Raw genomic sequence first — 11,644 nt, forward strand, 5'->3', positions numbered from 1 at the left:
TTTTCTAGAAGGGTAATGATCTGTCAAAATAAGTCATTTACCCCTTTAATTTTCTGGAAGGGTAATGATCTGTCAAAAAATTCGAAGATACCAAAAGCTTTTGCATCAGCACAGCATGTGCTCCTTGACGAAGTCCCTCATATCCTTGGACTTCTGGGCGGTTTCAAAGCCGACTAGATTTTGGGAATTATGGTGGGTCGGGTATTACCGGGAGCAAGTCGGGTTGGCATGAGCAAGACGTGGTGGATTTAAAATTGATCCAATAGGAATGTGCCATGTCATCGCATTAACGGCCATATCAGCAAACTAACGGCCACGTTGTCGAAACGGACGACGTTAACTCCACTTAACGGCCACTTGACAGATAGGACCAGTGGTGTCATTTTTTCAAAACTTTTAGGACCATTGCTGACACTTTTTCCAAACTTTTAGGACTTGATTTTTCGAAGTGAAACTTTTAGGACTCAATTTCAAAAAATGCCAAACAATTAGGACCAATAGTGTCATTCTCCCATTACTGTTATCTAACTCTTGCTCCCGACCACCATAGCTGCTGCCATTGTCGATCCTAGTTTGGTTCCCGACGAACTTAATTAGCCAATTAAAATGGGAGTTGAGGCTTGCCAAATCGAAGCAGTCCAACAGCTAAGTAAGGGTCAAAGTCAAGCTCATCGCTTACAAAGTAGAAAATGTGGAAGAAGCTTATTATAGTTAGGAGCGACTTCCAAGCTTATTATACTCAAGTCGGGTAGTATCTCGTTATTGATGCAAAGTAAGGTATTTATTCATATGGAAGGTTTGAGAATATGGCATGATATAGTGCTAAAGAAAAATCATCAAGGAATGAAAGTCCTATTTTTCAAGCGATACCGGTGTTATTTTTTCTCGATTTAACATGTAATTAAGTGTCCATCAGGTGGCAATGGCATATTAAAATACTGAATGAGAGCTGAAGTGAAATTACGGCATATACAAATTTGAGTATGTAAATAATTTAAGTACTGAATAAGTTTCAAAACGCAGCATGCTAGATCTGCAGTTGACAGCGACAAATTTTCATAATGGTCTTTACATACAATGGAAGGGATGGAAAATCAAGTGAATGACGGAACCTGAATCAATAAATGAGAGTTATCTCTTATTTCAACGAGATAAAAAAGAAATAGTGACCCGACAACATCTGCAAGATCTGTTATTAATTACATCAGATGTCATTCACCCTTTACGAAACAGAGACACACACATACATGCATAAATATTATATGGAAATATTGTCATTGTATAACTACTTTCAGCGGAATAGCTCCCACCGGCTATCTCTGCCTTCAATTCTCTCTCTCCCACCATCCCATCTCTCTCTGTCGCCCTCCGATCTCTTCTCCTTCTTCGCTCGCTCCCCTTTTATCTCCATCTCGCATCTTCTCGGAAACTCCCAACGAGATGCGTAAGCGCCTCTGAATGAGTTGTTTCTGCTTGCGCTGTTCAAGAATCGCTCTGTACGTGTTGGTTGGTGGGGTTGCTGGCTTTGAATTGGTCTCCCTGTAGATTTGAGGTAACAGTAACACCCATTTGTTTGGTTCTTCTCTGGGTTGCGATCAAGTTATGCACTGGAAGCTAGAGAAGATCCGGTTGTTCGAGTTCATCTTTATTTAAGTAGCAGTGATGATCTGGTTTCGCTCTGTGATAGCGTTTCGAGTTACAAAGTTTGAGTCAGTTCGGTATTGCACAGGAAGTTATAGGTTTGTATTGATTTTGGATTGGATTTGAGCTTCTGAGGAGAAGTTATCTCATATATAAGTTGAATAAGAGCTAAAGTGCTTTTTAACTTGCTGGGCCCTTTGAATATCCCATTTTTCATGTCTGACTTTGGATTGGATTTGCCATAGAAATCTGTTGATTGGGATGTTCGCTACATGTTCCGCTTCTCGTGCATTGATAGGCTATACTGAGGAGCTAATGAGTTGATAGTGCCGAGCTGCTAAACTTTGGATTGGGTCTGTATAGGACTTGAGGAGCCTCTTCTGGGACAAACATTTGCTCTGAGCTTTCTGGGCCTTGCAAATCTCCCATTCGGACAACCGATGGGGGGCTTGGGTTATCATCGAGATGTTGTTATTTGGTTTTTGACATTAGAAAGTCCGCTTCCATATTGGTGAAGGCTACAATCAGTCTGCGTGGCATGGCTTTATGTGATGATGCATAATTTCAGCAGGAGCACGTCATTAAATTTCAGCAGGAGCACGTCACTAAATTTCAGCAGAAGCAGTTCATTTAATCGCAAGGGAACAGCCTTGAGTGTTGGAAGCCCAAGAGTTAATGTCCGATCGAGCTGGGTGTCACGCCATTTTCGCATAATTATTGTGCTCGGTTACTCGGTCACATTCCTCCTTGCAATCTTTGCTAGTTACGCTTTTGTTGTCCCCAATTTAAAGATCACTTTCCATGGGGATACTTCTTTGAACACGAATGCATCCTTAAGTGCTTGTGATCTTTTTGATGGAACTTGGGTCCAAGATGAGAGTTACCCGTTATACAATGCATCAAACTGCCCCTTTACTGAACAAGGATTCAATTGCTTGGCCAATGGTCGGAAAGATGATGAATATCTCAAATGGAGGTGGAAGCCAAGAAACTGTGATATTCCAAAGTTCAATGCTCAAATGGTCCTGGAATGGCTCAGGAACAAACGGTTGGTTTTTGTTGGAGATTCCATGAGTAGGACTCAGTGGGAGTCGCTTATATGTTTCCTTATGACTGGAGTGGATGATAAGAAGAGTGTTTATGAAGTTAACGGGAATACGATAACAAAAAGGATCAGGTTCTTAGGTGTCCGGTTCAGTTCATTCAATTTCACCATCGAATTTTTTCGGTCTGTTTTCTTGGTACAACATGGTTGGATGCCTAGGCATGCTCCAAAAAGGGTCAGATCAACGCTGAAGTTGGATAAATTGGATGATATAAGCAACCGGTGGGTTGATTCAGATGTTCTCATATTCAACACAGGGCAGTGGTGGGTGCCTGGGAAGCTCTTTGAGACGTAAGTTCTCCCCACTTAATTTCTACATAAAGTCATTTAGCTATTTGTCGCTGGATAAGTAATTTTGCATGAAGTGTCTCCGAAGATATTCGATATCTGTGAAAGCTTCACACTTTTTTATTATTAATAATTTTAAATACCATCTACTATTTGGCTTTGAAACAAATATGATCGCGCAAGTCCTGCAGTGGTGTTGTAACTTTCAAATTACATTCCTTTGGGAGGATTATGAGCTCTTTGTGATTAAAGGTATATTTGTCCATTTATCTGTTTCCTATTAGCATCGGAGATTGCTTTTGCTCCTAGAAGCGCAACAAGGATTTCTAGCTACTTTTCTTTTTCACCGGTCTGCCATTGAAGTTCTGATAAATTCACTAGGCACAGGCAAATTTGAAATCTGAGATATCTCCAAGACTGTCAGCCTTTGAGTTCCGTATTACGAGTTGTGTAAACTTTAAACTTCAGCATGGGACTAGCTAAACTAGTTTTCAGTGGGCATTCTGCTCTTAGCATCATCAGAAACACCTGGATTCTTCTAAATTTTATATTGGGCAGGGGTTGTTATTTCAAGGTTGGAGATGCATTGAAGCTAGGAATGTCTATTCCTACAGCCTTCAAAGTGGCCCTAGATACCTGGGCTTCATGGGTCGACCGAACAATCAATCAAGCAAGGACAAGAGTATTTATTCGCACTTTTGAACCATCTCATTGGAGGTATTTTTTTTTCCCTCGGGTTACTTGCTCTGGAAGTGCTTAACTTACACCAATCCACAGATCATTTATGTATCTCGTTTAGTCGTGGTTGATGTTTATGTTTTTTTTGTATGTTTCTCATTGGTTTATATCCGCATGTGCATAGCTCGGCTTGTATCTGAGGGAGTAATGAATCATGCTCATAAACAAGCCTGTGTGGATATTCCGACAAGTTTTAAGGTTTTGGGAGTAGCAGTTGCTTAATAGGCTAATTTCTGTTTCTGCATTGTGAAAGAATTCTTGTCAAGAGATTGTATTTGGCACGACTAAATCTAGTTTCTGCATATTTCCAGTGATCAAACTCGAAGGTTTTGCAATGTGACCCAGTACCCAACTCCAGACACTCAGGGAAGGGATCGAAGCGTATTCACGGACATAGCGTTGGATACAGTGAAAAACATGACAGTTCCAGTTACTGTCTTGCAAATAACATCAATGTCGGCTTCTCGGAGTGATGCCCACGTGGGCACATGGAGTGATAAACCGCTTGTGCCCGATTGCAGCCACTGGTGTCTCCCTGGAGTGCCTGATATGTGGAATGAGATTCTTCTCTCGCACCTTATAAGGATAAGAAGCCACTGACCTCCTCTCCGGTGACTGCTTTACATTAAATTGTGTATGCTTCCCTCTGAGCCCGCCCATTTTGTTGTTGTCGGTTCCGTTGATGTTCCATTGAATAACATTTTGAGGAGAGAAGCAGATTACTGGCCACTAACCGCACCGACTTTTCGACTCTCCTCATTTGTTTCAGGGAGCTGCACTTCCTTCGCTGAGGATTCCAAAACAAAACATACAGTTAAACAGACAGGTAAAGATAAGTTTTGTCAAACGAATCGATTTGTTTCTATTTGTTCTTCTTCACAGTATTGTTGCGATTCTTTTGTTTGTTGTACCAGATGCTGAAAGATTCATCAGTGTCTTAGATGTAACATTTTTGAGGATTCTATAGATAGGCCTTCTCCGAGTGATACCGAATATGTTGTTTACTAATGAGGAGAGGTGGGAGTGATTGGAATTGTAACAAAACGACGGAATAAAACATTCTTCCTCATCCACAATTTAAAGATGATTTTCTTCTCTTTATAGCATCTGAAAGTCTTGAAATCTTTCCTAGATTGAACAAAATGGGCACATTATTGTTTCCTGATCAAGGTAGTGGCAATAGTAGAAAATGTACAAATTCAGGAACCTTCAGTCCCTTCATATGGCTGCTTCCCCTTCTGAAACATAATTGATTAACGGGTGGAACAAACTTGGAAATGCAGAATCTGCCTCATTCCGATTACAAACGACAATACATAATATAATGTCTGAATGGCGATTTCTGTTTCATTCCATTCCCACTTGTGCCATACATGAGATCGGGACATGTAACAGGAACCCCAGAGGATGCTCGGGCTTCTCAAAGTCAGGCCCGACATACTAAACCAAGGATATTCCTAAAATCGACTAAATCCAGAAACTACGTCTAACACATAAAAGGTAAACAGAAGGATTGCTCCCTCAGAGAAGGATCTTCTTCGGCGGATCCCTCTTGTTCCCATTTAGTCCCCTCATTACTCTTTTCGTTTACTTTTTCTAACATTTTTAGTACCAACTATCTAAATTTTAACCTTCCAGCGGATCTTGCCGCTTGCTTTTGCTTATCACTTCGGATATCTGCAAAAATACACATCATACACGAGAATGAGATACTGCACAGGAAAACGTATTCCAGAAGATAACCATATGAATCATGTCCATTAAGTGCATATGATAAACCATATTAGTAAAGACTCTTGACTTTACCAATGGCCCGCCATGTGAATCTATCTCAACACCAGTAGTCCTTCCTCATCCGTCAGAACAGGCTATAAACATTAGGTTGATGAGACTCTTGATCCAAATCAACTTTCTTTTCTTTTCAAAGTGGCCTAAGGAGCACATTTAATAAACAATTGCTTTTCATTCTTCTCAAGTTGTGGCCACTTTATTCCTACTTTTTTGTTCTCCTATAGCTGCAGAAGAATCACCTCTCAAAGTGAATTGACGATATCCACTCACATATGTAGGCGTCTAGAAGGGTAAACCACTGATTCCCTGCCAGGAGCCAACTCATCTGGTGCAAGATCATCAATTGGCGGCCGTTGCTTGTGGTGATCTGTGACCGACTGGTAAGCCATGGCCAGGGCTAGAGCCTGCGAGTAGCACAGGAAAATGCAAAATACATTTAGAGTTACTAGCATACACATTTCCATCCTCAGTCATTGCTTCTCACCTGCTGCTGTGACAGAGAAGGATTAGAAGAAAAACAATGTCCACTTAAGAATCAGACACTAGGCTACTGGTTTGAAGTAAAAACATCAGTCTCCTCCCTAAGCAGGAAAGGGCTTGCAGATATATGTACAGTGACAGTTGATAGATTCTGCCGTCACAGTCATCAACTCTAGACGATCTTGGCTTGCTTCAGTTAGCATTTCAGTTTGTTAGGTTCTTCTTCAGCCGAACAACCCAAAAATAGAAAAGAAATGAATTTCTCTTTTTCTTTCTGTGGCAATGTTTCTTGCGGAAAAAGAATGACCATCCAATAAAATCTTACGATGTGATCCTTCTCTGGGGGAGCATAAATGCCAGTGTTCAAAGTGGTTCTTCGTTTTGACCCACCAGAAGGCAGATTGGATATGCTAGTAAATCCAGTGGGAACAACGATGATAGGGATTCCCACGAGATTTCCCAAGCAAACTTTCTCCCAGTCAGTTGCATTTCCAACAAATGCATCAACCTCAAAGCCTTCTCTTACTTCGCGAATCAGTTTACCCCTAGCTCGTTGAGCCTGTGGACACAAATAGACAGACAGTTATGACATTGCCACTTTCTGTACAACTAAGAAGATTTAATAACGAAAGTAAGCTATATTCCAAGTTAAGACAGGTCCGCACATACTATTTGTATATGGAGCCACAACATGGTTTAAGAAGTACAAACTTTTCAAAGAATTGACAGTATATTGGATTCTATTAAAGCCAAAAGAACATATTCAATGTCCCTCTGGAACAGTACAATGTAACCTTAACATTGAAAATAGACCCAAAATCACACTGATGAATGTTTCTGACCAAATGTTGTTAGCAGTATGTGCCTACACCCAGCTTGTTACTATAAAGTTGAATGGCATAAACTATATAAATCTTTGTTGTCAACTTTCATTTAAATCACAGCCAAGGAAGGGATAAGGGGGGAAAATTGAAGGAAGGCATAGATCTGGACATCTTAAGTGGCAATGAGAAGACCGCCCTCCCCCATGGTGAGATGATCATACAAGTTCTGCTCCACGATGTACTTCAGCTTCACTAGGCTTTTCATAAGAAAAAACAGAATCCTACCATTATTGACTCCTTAATAGGAGTTGGCAAGTCCATTTCTCAACATTCACCAACATTTCTATCACCGACAATTTCTTTTGTGTAGTTTCCAGCCAGTCACCAGGCACAAAATCATAAGCATATTATCTCACATTAATGTTCTTTCAACACATTTTCTATATCCTGATCTCAGAGTGACATCACGTTGCGAAACTGATGGTTGATATATTTTCAGTTAAGTTAAACTAGCGACCTAACCACAGTACATGCAGCAAGATGTTGGGGCTGATTTTATTAAGCTTCGCTTGGATTAAGGGAAATATGCGGGGAAGTGGAGGGGGTTTGTATGAAGATTTTGAAAAATTTCATAGAAAGTTCCCCTTCCCCTTCCTTTTCCTCAATCCAAACAAAGGGTTAGTGTACCATTCATAAATTATTGGTAGTAATCAATTTTCACCCAACTCATTATATTTTCAGTTAGAAGATGAAATTTGGACACACTTCTTAAGTTAAAAAAAAAAGAATAATAATAATAAATAATAAATAAATAAATACATCTACATGTTTAGCCTCTACATTAGAACAGATTTTTCTTCTTTAAATTTGGAAAAATGTAGTATGGGCTTCTAAAATAAAGGTATTAGCTCGCATAGATGGACAGTCACTTCTAAGCCACAAACCTGCACATAGTCCACAACTGAAATCATGCGTGCGCGGCGCAGTTCAACAGGCCATTGATCTTGAGCTTCATAAACAGCATCCTTCCCCTGTCGCTGCCACTCATCAAAGTGGGCCAACATATCCACATCCATCGTGAAATTGAGTATGCCTTGAACGGACTCTACTGTGTAATTTAATTTGAAAGGGACCATGTTGACGCCTTTTGTTTTAAGAACTTCAATAACCTGTATGCATTATAGAAAGTTATATATCTGATTAGAGACTTTGCAATCTACAGCATCCATCCGGATACTGTCCGTCATTTCAGGACCAGAACTGTTAGCACAACACAGAATGCATCATTTATGTGAATTCTGTTTAGAAAGATAAACGAGGCCAGGTACTTATTAAGTAAAATATGCACGCCGGGAAACAGATTCCCCTAAAATTGCACATATGTCCTCAAACTACTGCTACCAGGTATTCCCCAGAGAAATGATTACAGTACTGACCTCCATCTCGGCATCATCTAGATATCCAACTGTGAGTTTTGTTATGTCCACCGTGAATGGATTATCAAGTGAAATGTCTCTTGATGATAGATCATCAGGATCCTTTCCTCGAATAGCATCCAGTATGATTGCACAGTCTGCTGCTGTCCTGCAGAAAGGGCCAAGTTTATCCTGCCAGATAAACAAGATTCATCGGTGATCCTCATTCCTCATTGCCCAATAAATGAAATAAAATAAGAGCATGGAAAATGCGAATAATACTAGGCTTTCTGATATGCTCATAACACCAGTCCGACCAACAGAACCAAATGTCGGGCGCAATGCAGTAACGCCACATCGAGCTGCAGGATATGTCATGGATCCAGCCGTCTCTGAACCAATTGCAAAGGGAACCATGCCTGTCATAAGAAGAGCCTTAGTTCAAGAAAAATCTACCAAATGATCAATCAGACCTCCGCTTGGAGAGAATCCCATTTTTTTTTGTTTTATTTGTACCTGGTAAATAGAAAATAGGTCCAGCCAGAAGTAGATTCATGATAAAAATTTCAAAATAAATAACCAAAACCGGAGTTCCTGGCAGCAGCTCATCTTATGATAACATGAAATATCAACGAGTCCTTCCCATGATAAATGTTAGTAAAGTTTCGATGATATATGAATATATATATATCAGAAGAGGCATCTGACAAGAACCTGCTGAAGTGCAGGCAGCGGGCCCAGCTGACGAGCCAGTGGAAAATTCCTCGATGTTCCAAGGGTTCCTTGTTCTACCACCAAACCATATATCATCATATGCCAGTGAACCAGTGGCAAGCTTCGCAACAAGAACTGCACCCGCGGATTTCAACCTATACAAGCATCACCGTTGATTAAGCTAACTAAATAATCCCCATACATCTCACTGTACTTCTGCATTTAAGAACACCTCAAGTACCTTTTGTAAACCCAAGCTTCAATGTCAAGGACCTGGTCTTTGAAAGTTTTTGAACCCCAAGTCGTTCTGTAATGTGGTACCGCAATTATGTCCTTCAATCCATAAGGAATCCCATGGAGAGGACCTAGACAACATACAGTCTAATCAATTTCACATATCCCAAAATGAAACTACTTCAAATCTTTAGGTAGAGCAGCAAGTGCAGGCCCCAGACCGTAAATATAGATGTCTCTACTATTGGACAGCCTCAAAGAAAGGCTCTTGCTTGGTAATATAGAATGAGATGGAACACATTCACAATCCTGTTCATTTTCCAGAAAATTTCACTCAGTAAATTAGAAATACTACAGTGTAAGGCCTATACCAAGGTATGTCCCCTCAGCAAGCAACCTATCAGCTTCTTTTGCTTGCATGAATGCTAATTCTTCCGTGTAGGATACGACAGATTGAAGCACATCGCCATACCTGGAGGCATTATTAGCAACAACATTTTAAAGATCTTTCACTAAACTTGATGCTTCTCACATCGTAAATAGAAATACCTCTTTAATCTCTGCAGAAAGATCCTAGTAAGCTCCTCAGATGTAATTTGCCCTGTTCTTATAAGCTCTCCTAGTCCAACAACCTGGTCACAGCTGGTAACCTTGTTTAGAAGGATGACACAACCGAAAGCAATGGGAATGAAATACTGCTGCATCTCATTTCAGGATAATGTGGATAATAAGCACATACACTCATAAATGCAATATCTTCATCATTCTTTGGTCTTTGTATGCCAGACGGTGAAGGGTAATCAAATCTTCTGCTTTTGATGTTCACTTGTTCACTAGCATTGCCCCACTTGGCATTGAAAACTAATGGAGATGGATTCTGCAGACCTCCATCAACGGAGGCAACAGATTTTCTGTTTGCTCTGATTATGGGGATATTGTAGTCCACTGCACCCTCTGCAATCTCCTGGACCTGATGTGAGGTACAGCAAACTTTAAAACTTGAAAAGACTAGATCGAGAAACCATCATGACATAATCAGCAGCTAGTTAGTAGATCACGCAATACCTTACTGTCAGGGAAGAAGTCCGCATCAAATAATTTGAATGCACATTTAAGCTGTGAAACATCACCAATCTTCTCCGGACATGCATCGCTCCTGCTGTCCTGATCAAGTAAACCCAGAAAGCATTCATCAAAAAGAAGAAAACCTTAGGGATGACACAAAATACCCGCACAACGTCTTGAATGGGCATTACCTGGAATAAGAAGAGGAGGCACAACCATGAAACCGAACTTTCGGACACAACATTTTCTCGATTAAGTTACAAGTTCTCGCCTGTTTTAAACAAGTGGGGATCACGCATATGGAGGATATTTATCTCCCTCTTAAGAATTCTAACAGAAATGAAAGGAATTGAGATCTCAGGGTGCTTCATTGGCTAAACAAAATATGGAAAAAGCCCGGATTAGGTTACAAGTTCCCATTCCTTTCATGCGATGCAGAGTCAAGTCAACCAATCACCAATGTCACAGAACAGCACTGTGAATTCTACATGAGAACGTCTCTGCCACTGGCAATCAAATGACAGTGCTTGAAGCATGATGAAACTATATGAAGCCATCAAAGTCAAACTTGATGCTTGCTGTTCTAGTCTATTCAATATCTTAACGACCATTATAGTCGATGCCCAAGAAGGAGAACAGGGAAGAGAGGTACCGTCATCGCGGAAGGGCTCACGGCGGCCGGATGACTGACGGAGGTCGTTGGAGATGAGCAGGTGTGGAGCTGCTGACACGAAGCAGCGGCGCTCCTGCCGAAGAAGGTAACAGAGAGGAGCAAGAAGAGGGACGACAGACGGAGAGCGGTGTGCATCGACACGTGCGCGCTGACGAGGCCACACTTGCCGCCGGGCAGTCGAAGCTGCAGCAGCATCATCGCCATGATTGCTCGCTCAGCTCCTCTGTGCTCCTCTGCGATGTTTACTTGAAAATATTATGCATACAAAAAGAAAAGGCTAAAAAAAAAAAGGGTTTTTTTTACCTAAAATGGCATGTGATTTACCCGTTTTGTCAAATTTATCCTATGCTTTTTTTTATCAAATCTATCCATGATTTACTTTTTGCATCGAATCTATCCCGACATTATCTTTTCCGTCGACATTTAACGGACGTGCTGACATGGCACGTTTGAAAATCAACGGCGCCCACGTGGAGCGTTAGTGGGGCCACACTTGCCACTCTGGACATTTTTCTCGGGATAGATTTGATAAAAATGTAAAACCATGGGATATTATTGAAGTTAGTTGAAAACCACGGGATATATATTGAAGTTAGTTGAAAACCATGGGATATGATTGAAGTTACATGAAAACTACAGGATAGGTTTAGGAATTATAAAAAACAAAAAGCACCCG

At 40.7% G+C, this 11,644-nt stretch overlaps 2 protein-coding genes across 6 annotated transcripts; one reads left to right on the forward strand and one right to left on the reverse strand.

Annotated features, from left to right (window-relative positions):
- Positions 1-1,185: 1,185 nt before the first annotated feature.
- Positions 1,186-4,859, forward strand: LOC116199414 (protein trichome berefringence-like 7). Of its 3 annotated transcripts, none has more exons than XM_031529754.1 (5): positions 1,218-1,552; positions 1,940-3,037; positions 3,593-3,751; positions 4,084-4,406; positions 4,542-4,859. In XM_031529754.1, the coding sequence occupies exons 2-4, from the start codon at positions 2,193-2,195 to the stop codon at positions 4,370-4,372; spliced, it is 1,293 nt and encodes a 430-aa protein (XP_031385614.1). In that variant the 5' UTR covers positions 1,218-1,552; positions 1,940-2,192; the 3' UTR covers positions 4,373-4,406; positions 4,542-4,859. The 3 variants fall into 3 exon arrangements, with proteins under 3 accessions (XP_031385616.1, XP_031385614.1, XP_031385615.1); XM_031529755.1 differs by having other exon boundaries at positions 2,005-3,037; XM_031529756.1 differs by having other exon boundaries at positions 1,186-3,037; positions 4,084-4,404.
- A 166-nt stretch (positions 4,860-5,025) lies between these two features.
- LOC116199413 (glutamyl-tRNA(Gln) amidotransferase subunit A) lies at positions 5,026-11,218 on the reverse strand. Of its 3 annotated transcripts, none has more exons than XM_031529751.1 (14): positions 10,948-11,218; positions 10,487-10,566; positions 10,296-10,389; positions 9,970-10,200; positions 9,780-9,862; positions 9,602-9,702; positions 9,238-9,361; positions 8,997-9,151; positions 8,565-8,701; positions 8,304-8,474; positions 7,812-8,036; positions 6,369-6,602; positions 5,834-5,967; positions 5,026-5,449 (listed from the first exon to the last, which is right to left on the reverse strand). In XM_031529751.1, the coding sequence occupies exons 1-14, from the start codon at positions 11,170-11,172 to the stop codon at positions 5,437-5,439; spliced, it is 2,007 nt and encodes a 668-aa protein (XP_031385611.1). In that variant the 5' UTR covers positions 11,173-11,218; the 3' UTR covers positions 5,026-5,436. The 3 variants fall into 3 exon arrangements, with proteins under 3 accessions (XP_031385611.1, XP_031385613.1, XP_031385612.1); XM_031529752.1 differs by having other exon boundaries at positions 5,044-5,449; positions 5,803-5,967; XM_031529753.1 differs by lacking the exon at positions 10,487-10,566 and having other exon boundaries at positions 10,296-10,394; positions 10,948-11,217.
- Between the last annotated feature and the right edge of the window lie 426 nt (positions 11,219-11,644).

The sequence above is a fragment of the Punica granatum genome, chromosome 3 (assembly GCF_007655135.1).
Source record: "Punica granatum isolate Tunisia-2019 chromosome 3, ASM765513v2, whole genome shotgun sequence".
Taxonomy (NCBI): Eukaryota; Viridiplantae; Streptophyta; class Magnoliopsida; order Myrtales; family Lythraceae; genus Punica; species Punica granatum.